This window comes from Gopherus flavomarginatus, chromosome 2, assembly GCF_025201925.1.
Source record: "Gopherus flavomarginatus isolate rGopFla2 chromosome 2, rGopFla2.mat.asm, whole genome shotgun sequence".
In the NCBI taxonomy this organism is placed as follows: domain Eukaryota; kingdom Metazoa; phylum Chordata; order Testudines; family Testudinidae; genus Gopherus; species Gopherus flavomarginatus.
Window position 1 is genome coordinate 188,931,269 of NC_066618.1, and position 24,580 is coordinate 188,955,848.

The 24,580-nt window shown below is 40.1% G+C and overlaps 1 protein-coding gene across 2 annotated transcripts in view; it reads right to left on the reverse strand.

The window, feature by feature from the left end:
• Window positions 1–427: 427 nt before the first annotated feature.
• Window positions 428–24,580, reverse strand: part of MBOAT1 (membrane bound O-acyltransferase domain containing 1) — an 82,285-nt gene continuing 58,132 nt past the window's right edge. Inside the window, exons 8-13 of one of the 2 annotated variants that reach the window (XM_050942305.1) lie at window positions 24,177–24,369; window positions 15,482–15,585; window positions 8,451–8,515; window positions 6,629–6,761; window positions 5,023–5,174; window positions 428–2,581 (exon numbers count right to left, since the gene is read on the reverse strand). In XM_050942305.1, the coding sequence (XP_050798262.1) occupies window positions 2,446–2,581; window positions 5,023–5,174; window positions 6,629–6,761; window positions 8,451–8,515; window positions 15,482–15,585; window positions 24,177–24,369 (783 nt within the window). In that variant the 3' untranslated portion in view covers window positions 428–2,445. Of the gene's footprint in view, window positions 2,582–5,022; window positions 5,175–6,628; window positions 6,762–8,450; window positions 8,516–15,481; window positions 15,586–24,176; window positions 24,370–24,580 lie in introns of those variants that run through there. The other variant, XM_050942306.1, reaches the window with a different exon arrangement.

Consider the following 24,580-nt stretch of genomic DNA (forward strand, 5'->3'; position numbering starts at 1 on the left):
TTATTTCCACAAATGTCACCCCCTCTCTGATAGAAGAATGCCAAGGAAATTTTGCAAGGAGAACGTCCTAGTTCCTGTATGGGCTGAGTAGGGGTTTGATCTAGCTATGTAGGAATAGATTCACCACACCACAGAAATGTCACAACAAGTTCTTAAATAAAAAGATGTAATACTAAACAACAGAAAAAAAAATGACAAAAAATAAACCAATTTAGGGATGAATCCTGCTCCCATTGAAATAAATGGGAGTTTTTAGCATGGATTTCAATAGCAGCAGCATCTGAACCACACTGTGTTTGTAAAATGCGAGACTGAGAGATGTGATTAGTTCCCGCCATACGTGTAATGATCTTTCACTTTGCTTCATGGGACACAGGCTCATTCTCCCCAGATTTTCATATTCCCTCCCATTAATAAGGCCACACACTGACAAAAAACAGTTTGTTTATTCAGACCAATCTTAGTAATCCATCTCTTCTCCAAAAGACATCACCAAAAACACTTTCCCATGAAATAGACATTATATTAAAAGGCTGTTGGGAATTCCGGGGGTTGGGGAGGGAGAAAAGGAGGCTGGTGGAGGGGAGAAAAGCAAAATCAGTCCGTCAAGAAAAATAAAGTGAAACTGTTTACATTCTTCAGTTTTGGTTTCTTACATTTTTCTCCCCATAGTAAGGATTCTGCAGAATTTGAATTTGTTCTGATACAAAAATTAAAATAAAATAAATGTGGTAGACTCTTTGTTCACTTACACTTCAGACAGATGAGAAAAATCAATGGTATGTAAGGGAACTGCTTCATTTCTAAATGATTCTGAGAAAACCAACTTAGAAAACATTTAAAGATATATAACAGAATTATTTGGTGCATGTTTTCATGTGTTCCTTTAAGAGGTCCTCTCTGACTATATTTAGTTTTTAAACTTACAGAGCACTTTTCATCCTGCTCTCTCAAAGCGCTGTGTAAAAATTAACAGAACCTCACAACACTCCTGTGAGGTAGGTAAGTATTATTATCCCCATTTTACAGATGGGGAAACTGAAACATAGAAAGGTTGAGTGACTTGCCCAAGATCACGCAGTGAGTCAGAAGCAGAGCTGCTGATTCTCAGTCCCTTGATCATATCACAACCCTTCTCTTGTATAGTACTCTTTTACTTTTATTTGTAATGGACTGTTATCCTTGTGTGAACAAAATTCCTACTTGCCAATACATAATATTATGAGGAACAAGCTGATCTATTCCCAACCCTTCCTCCAGCTTTTGATCTGTGACTGACAGTTTTAAAGCACTAAATCTGCGAGGTTTCCCTACTGCTACGTTATATTGATCATAAAAGTATCATGTCCAAACATATCACTCCAAAGCTGCAGGGTAGTGCTGAACATCAGTCACATCCCAATTATCTCTGTCTCTCAGGCCTGGTCTAAACCTAAAACTTAGGTCAATCTATGTCACTCAAAGGTGTGAAAAATCCACATCCTTGAGAGACGTAGTTAAAATGACTTTAGCCCTGGTGTAGACACCACTATGTTGACAGCAGAATTCTTTTGTCAACCTAGCTACTGCCTCTCAAGGGGCGGTATTCACCACAGCAATGGAAAAACCCCTTCCGGCGCCGTAGGAAGTACCTACACTACAGCACAGAGGGTCAGTTGCAGTGCTGTAGCTGTGCCACTGGAGCACTTGTAGTGTAGACGTAGCCTCGGCTAGCGAAGTTTAATCTGCGTGTTGTAGGATATTCTGATTTTTCCTTTTATATATATTTTTTAGTTTGGCCAATCCAGTGGCTGATGTTCACAGAAATCTACTTGAATGATTTCCAAGTGACTAATTTGCCCTCACACCAGCAGGTATCACTCAGAGCCATTAGGAGTCTCCAAGCTGCTGAACTCAGGCAGCAGGTCCCTTCTTCAGAACCACATGGGAAGCACTTTAACCCTGCACTGTGGCCCTCCTCCTCCTGTTGGAGTAAATGCCAACAGTCTCAGGAGTCAAGGTTCTGTGGTTCTACATCCCGGAGCCAACTCTGGCCATAGTAGCCAGGATAGGAAGCCAACGACTCAGCAGCCTAACCAGTCTGCTAAGCTGCTGATCTGATTCTTGCTAGGTTTTTTTAATGATTATTTTCTTAATCTCAAAATTTTTATCTATCAAATATACATTTCTGTAAAAGATCAAAAACATCTGTACATGTGAAAAAATTAAATATATAAAAACACGCCATAAAAATAGTCCCTGTATTTATAAAATCATAAGCACTACTCCTCAAGCCTCTAAAACTTTGTTACTGGGTCATCTGGAATACAGTCAACCAAGCTCCATTCTGTCCTTTCCAAAGCGTTTTAAATTAAGCAATAACAATGTCATTGTCTTTTTATTTTCTCCCTTTTGTTTTTGGTATGACACTTCACTTCCCAATATCAGTGGTTTTTCTTTGAGGTATCATTTTTCTTTCTTGTTTTTAACAGAGTTGCGTGTGACTTGATTCTGAAGCTGCCTCATGGTGTGGTCTCGAGATTTGATTGGTAGGACCAGCAGCAGCAGGAGGCTTAGAATGTGCACGTGAAAGTACATTGACCTAGAAACGAAAAGAGAAAGAGATAACATACATACGAATGCTGTAAATTGTATTAGTTCAGCACTACAACCAGCTCCATCAGATTGAAGAGGTTTAGACATAAAACAGAGCACCTGATAGACTTATATATGACAGGCTTTTATGCCTTTGGATTTTACAGCAGTATGTCACACTATACCAGGGGTAGGCAACCTATGGCATGCGTGCCAAAAGCGGCATGCGAGCTGATTTTCAATGGCACTCACACTGCCTGGGCCCTGGCCACCGGTCCGGGGGCCTCTGCATTTTAATTTAATTTTAAATGAAGCTTCTTAAATATTTTAAAAACCTTATTTACTTTACATACGACAATAGTTTAGTTATATATTATAGACTTATAGAAAGAGACCTTCTAAAAATGTTAACGTATTACTGGCACGCGAAACCTTAAATTAGAGTGAATAAATGAAGACTCGGCACAGCATTTCAGAAAGGTTGCCAACCCCTGCACTATACTATGGAGACATCCAAACCCACTCAAGTCAACGGAAGTTTGGCATTGATATCAACAGGGCCAGTATTTTCCCATATATTGTTACTAGACAAGGGGCCAACCCCAGAACCCTTTTCCAAATCCCTAGTCCCAAACTTTGACAATTCAGGTGAAATGGACTCAGAGGCGAACTACCCATGATTATGGTTTGAGAAACTCAAATGTGGCCTTCTCAGCCTATCTCTCACTGTTAAAGAATGTACAGGGACACATTTTCAGAAAGCTTCCCTTTCGAGCAAGCACAGCTTGTGCCTGAAAAAATGGCACCAGTAACTGAAGGACAGAAGAGCTTCCAGCCAAACTTTTGGTTGCTTATCTAAAATTAATTAAAACTCTGAACATTTTTTAGGTTTGCTCATCATTAATACAATATAATAATCATAATAAAATACATCATAATTAGAGAGAGAATGGCACAATATAAAATAAAAACATCTTCCATATATTTACTTCTATAACTGATGGTGTTCAGGGTGAGCAGCTGGAAAAAGGGACACCTGTTTTGGTGGGCCCATAGAGTATGGGTTGAGGAAGGCCAGGGAGCTGTGCATGGGTCCAGCACCTGACCACTTAGGCAGTGCCCCTGCTATGCTCCTTCCCTCATAGTTCTAAAATCCCTGTAAAGTGCCTGACCCCACAGATGTGTCCACAATGTCCTACTCCAAAGGCACACACTCACCTTGCACTTAGCTCAATCGCCTTGTTTGAAAATCCCATGAATTAATACACTACCTTCCTGTGCTGAGTTAGTGAAACACACCGAAATGTGTAGGTACCATCTATGGTCATAGCTGTGCTAAACTTAAACTGACAGTTTTTCCTTCGCAGGTATTGGCATGGTAACAGCAATCTCTTCACAAGTATTTATTAACAGAACTTAGGTTAAGATGTTGGTATTTTGTCACGTCAAATGGCCTTTGCTGGCAAAAAGGGCAAAATTTTGCCCTTTGAGCAAATTCTTAAGTGTCCATGAGTTTGTCACATTCAATATTTTTACACTGAGATAGCCCTTATCTTTTTTTATTTGTTGCCGTTGCTAAAGACAGAACAATGAGACATTAAAATGGTAGCTGGGAATGAATCTTGCCAACACTCATACAAGCTTCAGATTGGTGTTGGCATTTTAATAGTTGTGTTTAAGTAAGGAGAAAACTTAGCTAAATATTTTCATTTTTTTTTAAAAAAGACAGCATTCAAAATCCCTCCAACAGACTCACTCACAGCTGCTCTTTTGAACAACAGTTTTCATTCTTTTATGACAAAGTAATGGAATGTCTCTTTTTTTCAGCCAGAAATTGTTATTCTATGTTTAACAAGGTCTACCAAAAAAGGGAAGAAAAGTAAAGTAATTTAGTCAAGTCTTTCTTTTCAACTCATTTTATGCTTCACTATATGTAATCTTCAGAACCACCCCTTTCTCATTTTTTATAACTGCACATAAAATAAGAGTGCAAAGCAACAAAATGATTTTAATACACAATGAATCAGCCACGTGTCTTCTTTATCTCCTGCTGATCAATTCAGAATCCCTTCTCATGAGTATTTTACAACTGGATGTTAGTTGTTTTCTCACCTAGATATTTCCCAATATTAGGTTAATTTCATTCCTACCCACCCCATCCTCTGGTCTTGGTAATAATTGGCATGGAAAGTCCAGTCAAATAAGAATTAAAAAAAAGAACTAAACTAAACTGAGAAAGAAAAGGAAAATTATTCTAGCATGATTAAATGAATTCATCAAGTTCTACAGATGAAATCGCTCCTCATGTTATTAAATAACCTGCTTGGATTCCCTCTTAATGATGGCAAAATTCTAATCAGCTTTCATCACAGGCTGGCTTATTAAACAAAGCCCAATGGTTACAGGTCTATGGTATACAGGTTTAAGAGTTAAAAGGAGGAAACTTACTTGTATAACTTAATTGTGGGCTCAACAGCCAGCATAACAAAAGGTGCAACAGTATAGCAGACAGCCAGTTGAGTGACAAACCACGTGACAATGTCATAGATCACCTTGAGTGGCTTTGAAGAGAGGAAGTAATGTCTGTAATTGTTCCTTACCTACAAATCAAGGAGAAGGGGATTAACAAAAACCCCAAAATTTGTTAGTAAAGACATGCGGACTCACTTCACATCTATTAAACTCCTCATCCATTATTATTTGTATTACAGTGATACCTAGAGGCCCCAACATACCACATACTTATGCTCCAAAGAGGTTACGGTTTGGATAGACAGGCCAGAATAAAAGTGGGAGAGGAAATGGAGGCATGCAAATGCCTAAATGACATGCCCAAGGTCCCATAGCAGGTCAGTGATAAAACTGGGAATAGATCCCAGATCTCCTGTGTTCAATAACCAGAGGACCAGGCTGTCTCTCGTATGGGCATCTATGGGCAATTTTGTTCTTTTCGGATGAATTGGCCCACTGCTTATAAAATGTACAACAGAGAGAGGAGTTACACTCTCTAGCAGCTGATTATGTCTGCAAGCATTTTGGATTTCTACAGATGTTGGTTTATTTGGAGGGCGGGGTTTCTTTTTTTTTGACGTTTTGGGGGGTGGATTATTTGTTTTAATCTGTGGAATGTCTCTCATACGAAAGGGGCAAATTAAGTGCAAAGTATTATTGTGGTACAGTATTATGGTAACTATTACTGATTGCCAGCTTTGTTCACTTGTCAAACTGATATGGATATATACCCAAGGTCAGACTATGAGTAAAAGTGATGGTGCTCTCCAATCTTTTCACAGTGGATGTTTCCACTAGAATGACCAGCACAGATATAGTTACTAATGCTGGAAAATTTAAATTATCATCATTAGGCTTCAAAGTTAACACTTTGCTGCAAAGAATGAAGCCAGTTCAAAGTTCTCAGACATACTATTTTGTGTGATCTGTCTGCAGATTTAGATGCACTGGGGACTCATTCACAATTCTTTTTTTTGCAACCATAAAGGGCAGAAGCTTTTCTTTTGTTAAAAATGAAAGTACATATTCTGTAGAAACTAATGTGGTCTACGAGGACACGCCTATACAGCCTGAAACCAACTGTTGGCTCAATCCAATCTATGAGGTCTGTAGTTTACACAGAATTATCACAATACATAGATGAGATGGAGGCTCTTTCTATCTGACCAGGTCAATTATGAGACAAATGAACCTATGTGCAAAGTGTATGACGGACCACTAGCATTTTGCACGGCCCTTCATCTCTCTCTGTGACTGTAGCCAAGTCCAGCATCACAATACCTGCTATGCTGAATCAATAAGAGCAATGGCTGGCTGTAATTAAAGGAAGCACCTATAATTATTGCAGTGCAGATAAACATTTCAGTGAGGATCACCTCAAAGGAAAAAGGTATTATGTGGATTCATCCCTCGTGTACAGTCAATGGCATTATGCCAGGGATGAAAAAGATTCAGAATGTCTAAGGGTACATAAACACCTAGCAGTGAAAGCTTTACAGTAATCTCATACAAGTCTCTGAAGAGAACAATAAAGGCTACGTACTGCTCTGGATGCTAATGTCATAAGGATTCCGGTAACGAATGTAAAGTAATATCCAGGATAGACACCATGCCACAGCGCTGACAGGATAAATGTTAAGGCTGTGGGGTACCATGGAGCCCTGTCATAGCAAACACTGGGAAGAAATGAAACAGAAAACAGCAGATTGAACAAGTAACAAATATTCATTGCACTGCAGATCTCCTTGAATCTTAAAGATTCCATTCTGATCTCCTTCATGTATCAGAGGCCCAGTCCTGCAAACCTTCATTTACATGAGGGTCAACTGAATTACTTGCACGAGTAAAGCATTTTCTCATGACTTAATTAATTATCATGGAATTTAAACCAATATATATAGCCATGGGAAATGAGAAATCACCTTATGCCATATTATTTATGCCCTCTTTCTATATAATATGGCATAAGGCGGGTTCTCATTTACCAGGCCAGCATTTTCCCATCTGGAATTCTGTAGGTATCCTGAGAAACTTGATGGATATTCAAGAGTGGGTGAGAGGATGAAAGCGACATACCCACACTTCCTTTTCTATTTCAATATTCCTTAGGCAGAATACTATGCCACTGCCCGTACCCTACATCACAGAGAGCCAGTCCCTTAGCTAGTGTAAATCAAAGGACCTATGCTGATTTACACTAGCAGCTAAGCAAGCCGTAGGTGAACAATTCCATGTGCATAGTTCAGAAACACAGCAACAGGACCCTAAGAATCTTGCAACATCTGAGTTTTAACTCAACATGCAGTGGTCCTAAGAAATTATCATGGTAGTTTATTTACTCAAAAACATTATGTTTACTTCACTCACAAAGAAAAATAGAAACAGATTTTTCAGATCTGTATTTTTACACCAAATACAGTTAGGACAAACATTATATAAACTGTTGTATTTTGGGGGTCACATCAATTGACTTGAACTGGACTTTTCACATACCAAAGGCACTGTTTTCACAGTATCCAGAGAAAGGACTGAGCTACAAAATTCAGATTCATATTATTATTTACAGTGAGTCATAGTGATGACAGTCTGAAATCTAATTTCCTAGTGTTGGACAAAATTTACTTTCTGTATCTCAAGTTGAAGCAGCAAAGAATCCTGTGGCACCTTATGGACTAACAGATGTTTTGGAGCATGAGCTTTCATGCGTGAATACCCACTTCGTCAGATGCATGCTCCAAAACGTATGTTAGTCTATAAGGTGCCACAGGGTTCTTTGCTGCTTTTACAGATCCAGACTAACACGGCTACCCCTCTGATACTATCTCAAGATGGCATACTATAAAGACAGATCTAAACTGGCACCTGAAGTATGGGGCGACTGGTGCCTCTGCAACAGATTATATTGAGGCTATGAAGTTTGAATCAGGACCAAGGTTTCCCAAAGTTCCAACTGGAGGAGTTTATACCCAATTCAGGCCCATCTCCAATAGTAATTAATTGATTTCAAGTGCAAGGGAGAGGGAGGGAAAATATGATAAACTCTTAGCAAAATAATACAAATGGGTAACAAAGACAAAATATGGACAGTGAGAGGTGCTATAAAAATGTTATGTAGGAAGACCTGCATAGCTCACTCATGGCTTCGCTGCTTATGAGCAAATGTGGTCATTCCAAACATGTAGCAATAAAAACTTCAGAGCACCAAAAACATAATAGCACACAAGTTCTTACAGACATAGGGAGAAATGAAAGAGACCGAGAGGCTGTTGTATATTTATCAGATTCACCAGTTAGAATTACTAGCCAACATTACCACCTAAAAGTAACTGCATCTCACCAGCAACTGACTGTTTTACTGTTCTTACCGCTTTAGCCAGGCAGCTGTCTGAATGTTCCAGTTTTCAATGTACATTTTGAAACTTGTTGCAGTCTAAGAGAGAGATAAGACAGTTAACATCTTACACTGGCTTTGAAATGTACAGGACAATGCCAATCTCTACCTGGATTTTAAACTGAAGAGGTTTACATGCTGTATGCTAGTAGTAGTAGCTAGCTACAGTCAAGGCTGTGTCAACATTTCCATTATAAACATGTTTTGGGGTTTATAACTCAGCCATAAGAACTTACCCACGGCTGACACTTGCCACTCACTTTTAAAATCTCACTTTTTATTATAAAAGTGTTTGGCTATCTTTCTAATTATGGAGAAAGCCAAAAAAGGTTTTCTAATTTCAGATATTCATGCCACTCCCAACTCTTCAACTTACAAACAACTGCTTTTTAATCTTTAAACCTTGCAGTCCATTAGGTGGGCTGGAAATCCCTAGAGAGCTATGAAAACAAAAGGTCTCTAAAAGAAATACATTATTGGGGGCAGGGGGACACGTAAATGAACTTGTTCTCAAGAAACAATGGAAAGTGTTTTTAGAACATGAACTTAGGGCCAAATCTTCAGCCCAGAGTGCAGCTTGAGAAACTAAGCTGGGCCGTAGGGAGATACCAATGGGGAAAGGGGAGGCAAGTCCATAGAGCAGTTACATAACCACTCTGCAGTGACTACTTCAACCTGTTGACTCAGTAAGCCTTGTGTGCCACTCTCATGGTTGGAGGACCACAGGGTTCCCTCCAACAGCAGATCCTCTAGCCCTGCTCAGTTCCACCTCTGCCCATGCCCTGGCCCCACTTGTCCTCTGCTTGCTATCTGACACAGCTGGACTCTATACTACACAGTGGATGAGTAACAGCAGTGCAACTCCCCAGTGATGCATTGGATTCACATCAGTTCTGTTGCCTGGGGTCCATTTGCTGCATTGTCTGGGTCTGCGCCAGATTTGTCCATTATTGCGCACATTGTGACATGTTTAGCACCTCTGCCCTATTGCACTTTATTGTATCAATAATCAAACATTTCCTAAATTACACATTGACAGTTGGCTGCAGAATTTCCAGACATGTTGACAGGTTTCCAGAGATTCTCAATGTGAAGGAAGAATGGAATAATTAAGAGATTCTCCAAATGTACTGTGATCCATTAAATCACAATGTATCCCAAGTAGCCTTCTACAATCTATCAGGTCACCAATACACACTTTAAAGAGAGCACCTAAGTCAACATTGCCATGAGACCATAGAACAGCAAAACAACCTATAGTGGAAATTAAACAGCCAGAAACCATATTAGAATGGGTTTAAGGTAAAGAGACAAGTTAGGGAAAGCCAGGATATTCAGAGTTAAGACTGAAAAAGTCCAACTGTAACTCACCTTCTTGCAATTACATGTCACAGAGCTTTCCAAACAATGAGTGATCTAATATACCAGACAGGCTGCCATACTTTAACAAAACTGGCTGAGTTAAGCATGGCGTTTCAGCTTTGCTTTGTCATTTAGGTTCATGTCACAACTTGGAGCTTATTTATTTACTGTAGTTTCCTTGTGGCTTACTGTAATGAGAAGTGTACCCTTAAGGGAAACTCACTCCAGAAACAACTCTCCAAGTGAATTTTGGCTCATTTTAAGGTGTGCTATATTCTCAGTCCAGTTTTTCTTTTGTAATAAGTTGATAACCTAACACCCTGAACAAACCTTGAAGGTTTTCTTTGTTAATAAAAAGCACCAAAGAAGTCTCTTTAGAGGTGCATTCAAGCAATGAGCAGTAAAGTGCAGCCCAATCTAAAGGTGTGACAGTCTCCCTTAGAAGTAATCTGACAGTACCAATGAAAATGCTGTGAGGTGGTTCTCAACAAGGGCTCTCCAAGGGAACTGTTGCTTTCTAGTTGCAAATATAAATCATATGAGGAGGTGGCTTTCTGCACAAGAGCTTCATAGATCCCAAGGCCAAAAGGGACCAATGCGATCATTAAATCTGACATCCTGTAGAACACAAGCCATAGAATTTCCCCAAAATAATTCAAAGAGCAGATCTTTTAGAAAAACATCCAGTCTTGATTTAAAAATTGTCAGTGATGGAGAATCTACCATGCCCCTGGTAAATTGTTCCAATGGTAAAGTACTCTCACCGTAAAAAATGTATGCCTTATTTTCAGCCTCAATTTGTCTAGCTTCAATTTCCAGCCATGGAGCATTACATCTTTCTCTGCTAAACTGAAGAGCCCATTGTTAAATATTTGTTCCCCATGTACATACTTATAGACTGTAATGAAGTCACCTCTTAACCTTCGCTTTGTTATGCTAAATAGATTGAGCTCTTTGAATCTATCACTGGAAAGTATGTTTTCTAAACCTTTAATCATTCTTGTGGCTCTTCTCTGAACCCTCTCCAATTTATCAACACCCTTCTTGAACTGTGGGTACAAGAAATGGACACAGTATTCCAGCAGCAGTTGTACCAATGCCAGTAGAAGGTCAAAGGGCTCTTTCAAAGCTCACAAGGTCTTCTAAGAGAGTCAAGGGAAGTGTGAACTGGAGTAAGGCAGGAGAGGGGACAAAAAGGAGTACTTGAGTGCTTTTGCACCTCAGTCCAAAATACTGGAGGTTAGAGCAACCTTCATCAGTATTTTAAGGGTTAAATTAAAATAACCCTAATTGACAAACACAACTTAATTGCATTATAGTTCCAGTTAGAGAAAGGAACTGTATTTCCTTATTTATATTAATGTTGTCCTTTTTCACTTGGCAAGCACTGATTTTTTTTCCCTCTGTGTTTCTGAGAGAGCAGCCAGTCAAGCTGGCTGTCAACATGGAATGCTCTCTGACAGGGTTCTCCTCAAACCTTCTGTTACAGATATTGCAGCCACATGTAGTATCTTTTGGGGACTACTGTATTAACTTCGTGAAGGTTATATGGATCATTGTGAGCTCGGGTGTGTATTCCACTCCATGCAGGAAGGTTACAAAAGCTCCTCCAGAAACAAAAAACACTGGGCATAATTACTGCAGTTCCTGGGACTATAAATAGCTCCAGAGAAATACCACCCCCTGGGGTGGTTTGCATATACTGGTTCAGACAGGTCCCAGAGGCAAGGAGACACAGAAAGGGCCTTTGATGTAAAAGGCTGAGTTTATCCTGACAGAAGAACCTTGTTTTTGATTCAACAAACAGACATGAGTCTTTTATCCAAAGGGGACCCTGCCCTACTGAAGGGTTGGAAGGATTCTGACCTGCCAGACTCCTCCTGGGTACACTTAGTATGCATTAGACCTTTTTATGTTTTCATTCTTAAATAAATAAATAAATGTACTCTGCTGTGAAGGATCCATCTGCAACATATAATCCCTGGCCATAGCCCTTGGAAAGAAAGCAAGTGTAGGGGCTGGGCTTTTGGTCAGACCTGCTGGAGTGACTGCAAGGAGTCTGCTAGCCTAAATCCCTGGTCATAAGGGAGATGGATGTGGGCTCCTGCCGAGAGAGAGGTTCTGGCTACAACCTGAGCCCTGAGAGGGCATTCTTTGGGCAGACCATAGAGGGGATCAATGATGAAGTTACCTCAAATCTCTGATGCCTTCCACACATACTTAATCTTTCACTGTGCCTAAAAGACTTCACAGCACTTCCTAATTGACAGTCTGCTACCTGCACTGAGTGTATTTTCACCTGGCCATAACCAAATGGTGCAACCACAGTCATATTTAGCAATCGGCTCAAATGCAGATGTGCTTTACGCACGTAAGTGGCTCTTACTATTTGACATGTACTATATAGTAGTGCCTAAAAGAATCTCTCAGGAGAGGGTTTCCACCATGATAGGTGACATACAAATATTCAGGAACATGCTGTCCTGGCCCTAGAGAGCTCACAGTCCCATTAAAGGCAAGGTGCAACAAGTGAGCATTACAAACCAAAGGCAAGAAGGGAAAGGAAGGACTAGTAGCGAGAGGACACTTATTTAGACTAACATCAAGCACAATTAGGTGCCTCCTGAATCATTTATCTCTTCCTCTCTCCCCCGCCTCAAGTCACCAGCTTAAAAAAAAATTAGCTTTTTAAACTTTCCTAATAAACCACAATCCCATGGGCCCGTTTAATATTTAACCCTGCCTGCCCAACTCTGGGGGGAAAAAAATGAGCCTGAGACTTATGGCCTCCCATCATTTCATACCTCCCTCCATCCACCAGGGCCTCTCCGTGGAACTCTTTCTACAGGTTGCGCTGTTAGAGGAGCATTCTCCATAAGGCAAGCCAGATCAGACAGCACCAGTTCAAGGGAAGTTCAAAATGGAAATGAGGCTGTGGCATCACAAGGGTCCTGGAGCTGATATGGCTTCATTGCTCCTACGCTGCCAAGGAAGTGCCCTCCCCAGCCCCTCCCCCACAACCAATATGTCCCAGAGAGGGGAAGAGTGCATGAGGTCTACACGATAGGAGAATGGGTTAAAGTACTGGGGAACTCACTGCTTCTCTCGGCTTAACAACATTCCTCCCCAGCTCCCCCTCCTCTATGACTGGTACAGTGAGCACTCCCATTCCTGTTTTCAATCTATTTTAGATTCCCCTCTCAGGTCCTGGGGGCAAAGAGGGAAGCTGTGTGCATTTCCATCTGCAGTTGGCTGCAAGTACTTCTACACTTGAGCTGTGCACCCACTGTGGATGCTGCAAAAAAGGAGCAAGGAAAAACACTCTAAGAGTGACGGATGCAAGCTCAGGCAAGGGTTAAGACAAGCACAAAAAAGGGAAGATGAAAGGGAGAGAGTGTCACGGTATAATTCCCCAATCTGAAACTTAGAGTCCAAAAGATGGGGTACCAGCATGAATTCCTCTAAGCTTAATTACCAGCTTAGATCTGATAAGCTGCCACCACGCAAAAATATAGTGTTTTGGGGCACTCCTTCCCTGGGGACCCCAAGACCCAAATTCCTTGAGTCTCACACAAAGGGGAATAAACCATTTCCCTTCCCCCTCCTTTCTTCCTCCCAGATCTTTCCCGCCCTAGGTACACTAGGAGATCACCGTGATTCAAACTCCTTGAATCACAACACAGAGAAATCAGGTTTTTTCTCCCCCTTCTCTCCGCCTCCCAGGCTTTCCCTCCCTGGGCTATCCTGGAGAGATAGACAGATTCAAGCTCCATGAATCTAAAACAAAGGGATTCCACCTTTCCTCCCCTCCTTTCTCTCTCCCTGTCTCCCACCAATTCCCTGGTAAGTACAGACTAAATTCCCTTGAGCATCAACAAGGGGAAAAAATCAAACAGGTCTTAAAAAGCAAAACTTTTAATAAAAAGAAAGAAAAAAAGTAAAAGTTGTCTCTGTAATTTAGATGGTAAAAGTTACAGGGTCTTTCAGCTTATAGACACTAGAGAGAAGCCTCCCCCCAGCAAAAATACAATTTAAAATACTTCCAGCAAAATACACATTTGCAAATACAGAAAACAATCAAAAGACTATAACCGCCTTTTCTACTTAATACTCACTATTCTGAATATATAAGAGACTGTAGCAGGGAGATTGGCAAGAAACCTGGCTGCACGTCTAGTCCCTTTCAGGACCCAGAGAGAACTAAGCAAAACCCAAAAAACACAAACAAAGGCTTCCCTCCACCAAGATTTGAAAGTATCTTGTCTCCTGATTGGTCCTCTGGTCAGGTGTTGCAGGTTCACTGTTTGTTAACCCTTTACAGGTAAAAGAGACATTAACCCTTAACTATCTGTTTATGACAGAGGGTATAGTGATGGTCTCAACTTTTCCACTGAGAATTATAGGGGCCCCTAAAATGTAGAGCTGAATTACCAGAATCTGTCTTTTGATAGACCAAGAAGCTACAATACAGTTAACTCATTGGTTTCTTCTGCTTTTCGTTCTAAAATAATAAATAATGGATTGTAGATGGAGAGCACCTGTTGTTGTATGAAAATAAATCTGCAGAAGGAGAAATTGGGAATGGCCTATTCCAGTCTCCTAGACGTTTTCTCATGCCATTGACACTCAGAATATATTTATCCTAGGAGACAAACTAACAGGAAATATGTTGGTCACACTTTATAGGAAGGGTACCTTTATCAATATCTTGTAAGGGACTAATGGATGCTAAAAGCATGCCACTGGCATGAGAAAGATGTTACAGGTGTTCTGAGAAACAGTGTGGTCTAATGGATAGGGAACTGAACCAGGTAACTGGACTATTTCTGGCTCTGTCACTGACTGTGATATTCTGTGACTTTGGGCAGGTCTCATAGACTCATAGACTTTAAGGGACTATTATAATCACCTAGTCTGACCTCCTGCACAACGCAGGCCACAGAATCTCACCCACCCAGTCCTGTAAAAAACCCCTAACCTATGTCTGAGTTATTGAAGTCTTCAAATCGTGGCTTGAAGACCTCAAGGTGCAGAGAATCTTCCAGCAAGTGACCCATACCCCACACTGCAGAGGAAGGCGAAAAATCTCCACGGCCTCTGCCAATCTTCCCTGGAGGAAAATTCCTTCCCGACCCCAGGTCAGGTCACCTCACTGTTCTGTATCTGTTTCCTCTTCTGCCCTTTGTCTGTCTTTGCCATTTAGAACATATGCTCTTTGGGGCCTGGACTGTCTCCTACTGTGTATTTGTACATCACCTAGCACAGACGAGCCCTAATTTCAGGTGGGTCCTCTACCTGCTATTGCCATACAAATACTAAAAATAGTAATAACAGATTGTTATAAGCACATAAATAGAAGATGCTATCATGGTTATGAATCATTGTTGTAAGCAATTTATTGACCTGCTGAACACTACAATAATTAATAGTTTATTAAAACATTGTTTATTAGCTCTTTAGAAACTATTTACAAATGTAACCTTCCTATGAAGTGTGACCAATACAATTTATCTGCCCAAAATATAAAATTCACTCTAATTCTAGACACACCTTTGGAAGAGAAAAATGTATCCCTGTGACTAATGAGCCACATCATAATTGTCACTCTATAATTATACCAAGATTTTGTTTCTTTTAACTCACCTCAATGTTCCATATATTTAAGTTGGATAGCAGGTCCCAATGGAAATTGCCTTGATCATCAACACCACTGAATCCATAGCCAGCTGCATTGTTGACTGCATCAGCTGTAACATCAATGCAAACTATTCAAATTAGGCTGTGGCAGGCGTCATTTTTTTAACATGTCTGTAGGACACTGAACACAATGATACTGCTCAATAAACAATAATAAGAAAATTCTTAGGGTGAAAAAAATCTAGTAAAGGACAATGAACAGAAAGGGTTTTTCTAATCATTATGAAACTAAAACGTACATATAACATGGTTGTATTAAAATTAGGGCTGGCAAGTGATTAAAAAAATTAACCATGATTAATTGCACTGTTAAACAATAATAGAATACCATTTATTTAAATATTTTGGGTGTTCCCCACATTTTCATGTATATTGATTTCAATTTCAACACAGAATACAAAGTATACAGTGCTCATTTTACATTTATTTTTATTATAAATATTTGCACTGTAAACATAAAAGAAATAGTATTTTTCAATTAACTTAATACAAGTACTGTAGTGCAATCTCTTTATCGTGAAAGTAGAACTTGATAATAATAATAATAATAATAATAATTGAAGAATGTAGAATTATGCACAAAAAAAACTGCATTCAAAAATAAAACAATGTCAAACTATAGCGCCTACCAGTTCATTCAGTCCTATTTCTTGATCAGCCAATTGCTCAGACAAGTTTGTTTATATGTGCAGGAGTTAATGCTGCCCGATTCTTGTTTACAATGTCACCCAAAAGTGAGAACAGGTATTTGCATCGCACTGTTGTAGCTGGTGGTGTATGATATTTATGCGCCAGATGCGCTAAAGATTCATATTTCCCTTCATGCTTCAACCACCATTCCAGAGGACATGCATCCATGCTGCTCATGGGTTCTGCTCAATAACGATCTAAAGCGGTGTGGACCGAGATATGTTCAATGTCATCATCTGAGTCAGATGCCACCAGAAGAAGGTTGATTTTCTATTTTGGTGGTTCGGGTTCTGTAGTTTCTGCATCAGAGTGTTGCTTTTTTAAGACTTCTGAAAGCATGCTCCACACCTCGTCCCTCTCAGATTTTGGAAGGCACTTCGAATTCTTAAACCTGAGGTCAAGTGCTGTAGCTATCTTTAGAAATCTCACATTGTTACCTTCCTTGTGTTTTGTCAGATCTGCAGTGAAAGTGTTCTTAAAACAAACAACATGTGCTGGGTCATCATCAGAGACTGCTATAACATGAAATATATGGAAGAATGCAGGTAAAACACAGAGCAGGAGACATACTATTCTCCCCCAAGTAGTTCAGTCACAAATTTAATTAACATATTTTTTAATCAGTGTATCAGCATTGAAGCATGTCCTCCAGAAAGATGACCAAAGCATGAAGGGGCATACGAATGTTTAGCATATCTGGCATGTAAATACCTTGTGATGCTGGCTACAAAAGTGCCATGCAAATGCCTGTTCGCACTTTCGGGTAAACAAGAATCGGGCAGCATTATCTCCTACACATGTAAACAAACTTGTTTGTCTGAGCGATTGGCTGAACAAGAAGTAGGACTGAGTAGACTTGTAGGCTCTAAAGTTTGACCTTGTTTTGTTTTTAAGTTCAATTGTATAACAAAAAAAAAATCTACATTTGTAAGTTGCATTTTCATGACAGAGACTGCACTACAGTACTTGTATGAGGTGAACTGAAAAATACTATTTCTTTTATCATTTTTACAGTGCCAATATTTGTAGTAAACATAATATAAAGTGAGCGCTATACACTGAATTCTATGTTCTAACTGAAATCAATATATTTGAAAATGTATAAAAATATCTAAAATATTTAATAATTTTCAATTGGTATTCTATTGTTTAAAAGTGTGATTTAAATTGTGATTAATTTTTTTAATCGCGATTACTTTGAGTTAATCACTTGAGTTAACTGCAATTAATCAACAGCCCTAATTAAAATGTATCAATATTTGCCACATGGTTGTATCTGTGATACTGTGCTAGATCCTTGTACTTGTGGGGGGAAATACTGACGTGTCTCAAATTCAAGTTTCTGTTTTTTATTAAGATTTAGTCAAAGTTAAATTTTAGCGATGACTTTTGAACATCCCATGTACAAAGTTCCATGCTGATCTCACAACTCACTTAATACCAGACTGTCTCTGCACATCAAATACTGAGATGTACAAATAACTTATGTTGCAGGGGAAAATAATTCCAAAAGCAAAAATGGAGGCCTGGTTCATGTCAGGTTGGCCACTCACCCAGCCCATTTTCACATACTATGCTCTTCCTAGAAGACTCATGGTTCTTCCTTATTCAGGAAGCCCAGTGGAATTCCATGGGCTGCAGCTCTTGCTGCGTTCTTTCCCACGGAGCCAGTCAGGGTTCTGTCTTGCTCTGGAACCCCCCTGATAATTGGGTCTGGATTTCAAGGATCCTGCTTTTAATCTGCCTCTGTCAAAAGCCCTTTCTCTGTGCATACTGAGACGACAGGAGGGACTCATTACTTCTAGGTCTTTAAATACAGGCAAGCCTATAAATATTGGAAGGAAAAAAAGAAAGTATAAACACTGCTAGATTTTTCCGCCTAATTCCATTATAAATGACAAACCTGATCAAGAAAACTGAAGATAAAGCTGAGCTTTAAATTTTTTTTAAATGAAGTCAGCATTTCTGTCTCTGGATTCAAAATTGGTCTTGGTCTCTCTTACAAAGTGTTATGAGATTAGGTACAAATTCAGGGATAACCCTGAAGTACAACTCAGGGATGCAGTCTAATCTAAAAGCAGTATTCTAGCCAGAAAAATATGGACCTTTCCCTTAATCTTCCACTTCACTGACAAGCTTCTGGAAACAGAAGCTTTTAAGTCTTGATTTCTGATCCTAACAATCTAAAAACAACCCTGCTTGTTGTTATACTTCTTTTTATCGAACAAGAAAGTGTCTGCTACTAGATCTATAACAAGTGCTCGCTGCTGGTGCCAGATTGCTAGAACTAAATAAGAAAATTTATATTTAGTCCCTTCTATCCTTAATGTCTACTACTGTTCAGGCTTTCTGCGTGCTACAATACCATAGGCCCAAATCATGAGATGCAACTAGGGTGACCAGATGAGAGAGATGAAATATCAGGACACGGGGGGGTGGGGTAGGGGATTGCCGGCAGCAGGGCCAGCTCCAGGGGTTTTGCCGTGCCAAGCAGCCAAAAAAAAAAAAAAAAAGAAACCGCGATCGCGATCTGCGGCAATTCAGCGGGAGGTCCTTCGCTCCGACTGGGAGTGAGGGACCCTCCGCCAAATAGCTGGACCTGCCACCCCTCTCTGGAGTGGCCGCCCCAAGCACCTGCTTGCTAAGCTGATGCCTGGAGCCGGCCCTGGCCGGCAGAGCAAAAAAAAAAAGCCTCCAGTGCATAGGAAAAATTAGTGGGAGCTGAGCACCCACCGGCAGCTCCCCTCCCTGCCTCTCACCGCACCAGCTCACCTTCGCCTCCCACATACAGCTGATTTGCGCAAGCCTGGGAGGGAGGGAGGAGGAGGAGGAATGTGGAGTCCTTGGGGAAGAGGCGGGGCCAGGGCGGGGATTTGGCGAGGGATCCAATGGGGCAGGGAGGGGGTGGAGCCGGGGCTGAGTTGGGGGCATGAGCCCCCTCTGCCTGTGCGCTGGAGTGCAAAACATCGGGACAATTCGCGTGCCAACCAAACATTGGTTGCTGGCTGTGTGTTAAGTATGTTTGCAGGAAGGCCAAATATGTCCCTCCCCAGGCTGAGGAGTGGACATGGCTGTAGACAATGGCTGAAGTAGCGTCTTTGCTGCCAATGTATTCACAGAGCCAAGAACTGGGGGATCTGTACAGGCATAAATCTTCCAGCCCTATCCTGCCCTTTATGCTGCTGCAAGAGAACCCCTTGAAGAACTGTGCTCCATGCAGAAGGGAATCAACTCCTACACATACACGTCAAACTGCACCACTACTTCTTGATCCCAATAAAATGCTGAGACTTTTAGTCTCCACAGGCTGCACCGCCTAATTAAAGGCAAAGGTGGACATTCCAATGTCTGATATTATAACAGGTCTGTTAGCCCCAGTGCAAAAGTGGTTTGGATGCAGCATAAAGTACTCTGGAGTGCAGAAGAATTGCCACCTTTCAGTTCTCAAATTACTGGTAAAATCCTGGACCTACTGAAATCTAATGGGAGGATTGCCATTAACTTTAATGGGGCCAGAATTTAACCCTATTTGGTTAGTTGCTATCAGATTGTGCAATTCAGGTCTAAATGTTTTTTACTACTAAGTATTTTAAGCCTTAGTCAAGTTTACAGTTAAGTTCCAGTGTTTAATGCTACCAACCACAGTGCTTGAATTTTCTATTTTTTCATGAATCTGGAGGAATTCTGCAGTGTGCCTCACACAATAGCATGACTGTCCTTTTCTGGAAACAGCAACTGCTTATCAGCAGTTTTATTAAATGATTATATAATGCCCTATTCCACACAACAGACAGCTTAACTGAAAAGGGTGGGGAGGAATCATGCCATTTTGTTGCTTGGATCTGCAACATAGATAAAAGAAGCCTCGCCCACCACTAGACAAAGCATGCTTTCCCAAAACTCACAAGATCTTTCCACAGTCTCCAAGATTATGTCAAATCATAAGTCCAAAGGCAATCTCTCTCTAATAATGTTTCTACTTTATACCCACATTTTTCCAGCTTTCTAATAACCTAAACCTATATCCAACTAAAATAAATTATTTCTCTGAATGATTTATTATCCCAAAGCCATTTCTATTACACATATACCAATCCCAACCATTTGCTTCCACTTATTACTTTCCTGCACTTTATCACAGCCTTAATCTGAATGCTCAGAGTCCCTTTTCTATCCCCTTCCATGATGCTCCTCTCCCAGTTCCAGATATTTATGCCTTTGTGCAGCAGATTTTGGTGATCTTTTCTATTCAGCAAACGCAGTCTTTCTCACCTTTCCCTTTCAGTAAAGAAAAGTACATATGGGGATGGGTGAAATGGAGTGTTAGTTTGAAGTTATTTTTGGACACCAATCAAATTCATTCTCAATATTACATAAATTGATAGCCAAAGAAACACATTCCCCACCCTAAAATCCAAGCCATTTACTACTTTCTTTTTTATAGGCCTTTCTGGCTTGCTCCCTTCTGGGAATGTTTGATTCTCCCTTTCCTTACAGAAGTGTTTTATATCCCCCTATCTCCTCCTAAGATTTCATCCCTCCCACTCAACACACTATTATACATCCTTTCAACCATCCCATGTTTCCTTTGTGTGTGTCCTGCCTCATTTCCACATATATACGTAGTAGCAACACTGAAAGATCTTGTCTGTGTGCTTCCTGTGGCCCACTAGAAGCTGAGAATGAAACCCACTGACATCAGTCCCACTTGGGAGCTGTTGTTCTAGTCAATGCTGCTGAAAAGGAGGTTGTTTATATCCAAAACACGGAGAAAGATGGTATCCATTTTTCAGGGGGAAAATAAGAACCCTTGTTTCAAGTTCTCACCTCAGTTTAACAGGTTTAACTATCAATAAATTCGAAGAGTTTGTAGACAGTGATCTCAGTATAATGGTGTTTACATTGCTGCACTGGGATATGAGAGTTATTCTAATATTTTGCAACACAGGCTATTTTTCTTGGGTGAACAGTCAGAAAACCCTTTGCTTTTACTCTGCCTGGGATCTGCCCAATAATCCTGAAGGCTAATGTCATTTAATTAAAGGAAGTAGTATGTGGTTTACAACCAAAATTTAGGTTTTGTTAAAGGAAACAATTTTAGGTGCGTGAATTGGAAGTGGGGGGTCTTCTGTGGGCAGTTTACATAAAATTTAATATAACTGTTTTTTATTTCCTTTTAAAATATCATTGGAAACATGTTTTGGTTTCAAACATGCCCTAGCTGTGTTTGCATTTCAATAGGGTAGCATGAAATAAGGTTGTAAAAGAACAAGCAAAAACAAATGGTCTATTTTCATTATCCAAGAGTAAAGTGGGGGTGGGGGACAATTTAGCAGTGAAATAGTAAGGATGCTTTACACTTATAAAGTTCTTTCCATCTGAGCATCTCAGTGACCTTCACTTCAGCTAATTCATTTAGCTTCCAAACACTGGTGTGAGGTGGACAAGAATATGACCTCTCTGCCTTTTACATATAAGGAAATTTAGCCACAGTAATATGAGAGTGATTTTTAAAGGTTGAAGACCAAGGTCTATACAAATTCTTTGGCTGCACAAATTGATCTAAATATGCACTAGCGCAAGCAAATGCTCAATTTATAGTAAACTGATGTGCACAAAGACATGCAGACAATAGGTCTCAACCTTCTGAATAATCACGAGTGACTTGCTCAAGCTTATACAAGAAGTCTCAAGTAGAGCTGGGAACAGAGTCCTCTTGAGTCCAAGTCCAATGCCTGACACACAGGATCAATCTTCCTCACCCTAATTGTTGGAAAGTAAATTGTATTAAATGCTTTCCAATACAACAACTTACGGTGTTACTAGTAACACAGAGTTTCTTAAAAGCCTTGTATTTTTAGGTGTTTAGAGTAGCTACATACTAAAAGCCACTCAAGGTTTGCAAGTGTATTCAGATACTGTTTCACAGCTATTGTTTGCCTCTATTATTTCCTTCTCTCAGTGTTACCCGATATTTCCCTCTTTGCTGAATTTTCTCTTAATAAAGACAAAATTGGAAGAAATACATTGAATATAGCCTTGCAAAACTGTTACAAGTAAAACGTCAGAGTTACAAACACCAGAGTTACTACTGACCGGTCAACCACACACCTCATTTGGAACTGGAAGTACACAATCAGGCAGAAGAAGAACCCCACCCCCACCCCCCCAAAAAAAGCTAATACAGTACAGTACTGGGTTAAAAACAAACTACAAAAAAAAAAGGGAAAGTGTAAAAAAAATATTTGACAATATAAGGAAACTGTTTCTGTGCTTGTTTCATTTAAATTAAGATGGTTAAAAGCAACAGTTTTCTTATGCACAGTAAAGTTTCAAAGCTGTATTAAGTCAAAGTTCAGTTTTAAACTTTTGAAAGAACCATAATGTTTTGTTCAGAGTTATGAACATTTCAGAGTTATGAACAACCTCCATTTCTGAGGTGTTTGTAAATCTGAGGTTCAACTGTATTAACATTTATGACCAAAGCCCTTGACTATCCATTATCATGGCAATGGCTATCCATTATCATAGCAATGACTGTTGATAATGTAACAACTTTATCTGGCCATGAAAAGTTGCTTGCTTCAGGTGAGTGAATTAGAAGAATTTTACAAGACTGATTAGCCAGGGAGTTTTACACCTGAGCAGACAGTACTATTCCTCATCCTATTCAGGTGAGCTATCTCTTCAGTATAGCAGACAGAACTCTTTTTCTGCCTTATGGCTACTCTGTACCCAAGTGAATGGGGAGAGCAGGGTTAGAGGTCAATTAGTCCACTCTGACCATCCTTATCTCCGCCCATACCCTGTTTTCTTTCTCCCTTGCAAATAAGGGTGTAGGATTGTCACCCACAGGAAATGAGGACTAAACGAGGCTAGGTCCACATACAGATTTTGTACCAGTATAATTGGGAGTTAGGGGTGTGATTTTTTAGCAATATAATCATACCAGTACAACCCCTAATATGGATGCAGTTATACTGGTATAAAGGTGACTTATGCTGGCATAGCCTATTCCCTAGAATAATTAAAGCGGGACAACTTTCTAGTTATAGACAAGTCCCTAAGAAAGCTTTGGATAGGCTGGTTCACATTTACAATGGCTTTGTAACTACCAGGGTGACCACAGGCTCCATGAGTCCCCATCTGCACGAGAGCAGTACAGGATTGGGACCAGGAAATACAATCCTGGCACAAAGGATACAATCTTTTCTTCTTAAGGTATTAAGAATGCCAATAAAAGTAATTTAGGTACAATTAGCAAAGAGTCCTGTGGCACCTTATAGACTAACAGACGTATTGGAACATGAGCTTTCGAGGGTGAATACCATGCATCCGACGAAGTGGGTATTCACCCACGAAAGCTCAAGCTCCAATATGTCTGTTAGTCTATAAGGTGCCACAGGACTCTTTGCTGCTTTTACAGATCCAGACTAACACGGCTACCCCTCTGATAGTAGGTACAATTAACAAGGTCCAGGTGTAAGGGGAAGATGTTACATACACACACCCATACTCACACCAATTATATTACACATCTATATTCCAGAGGTCACATACTCCTCAATGAGTTCGATGGAGCTATAATAACTGACATCAGCTGAGGATCTGCCTCCAGGTATGTGGGGCTGGGCGGCATTTGCTGACAATTGACAACAGTTTTAAAGTAAATCAAACTTCTGGCCTACGCTATTTGACAGTGTCCTTTTGAGATTTATAGTCAATATACCCATAGTATGTCAAATCTCTTCCCTTTTGCAACTGGCAGGGCACAGATGGATTGTTGTATGCACTGGTTTCAGGGGGCCTCTGCACAGATGGAGGGGTGCTGTGGGAATTGCAGGATTGGGCCCCAAATTTACAAAAAAATGTGTTAGGACAATTTCATATACCCCATTGTTTATGTATTAAATTTATTTGGACACAAAATAAGCCATTTAGTCATCCTTACCTAATGTCCATGCAAAGTAATATTTTGGCTTCGATGCTTGCATAACGATATACAGGTAGCCAAGTCTTGACAAGAAGGATGTGTTATTGATAAACTGGCTATCAACAATGTATGAAACAGGATAGGTCTTGGTAAGTGTCAAGAACAAAAGGAGAGATACAAATGTGATACACAGTTTGTATATCACAGCCCCCTGAAAAGCACAATAAATAATAAAACATTGATGTGATAATTTATCAGAATAGACTAAAAGCAAAATAATGCTTCCCACTTAGAAAAATAAATTGACTAAAGACCCAACGAGACTGGTAACAGCTAATAACAGCTTCCTTTTCCTCATAATTAATTTGTAACAAGGACCAGCTGGTATAATGAATCAGTGAAAGCCATGCAAAGTTGGCTTT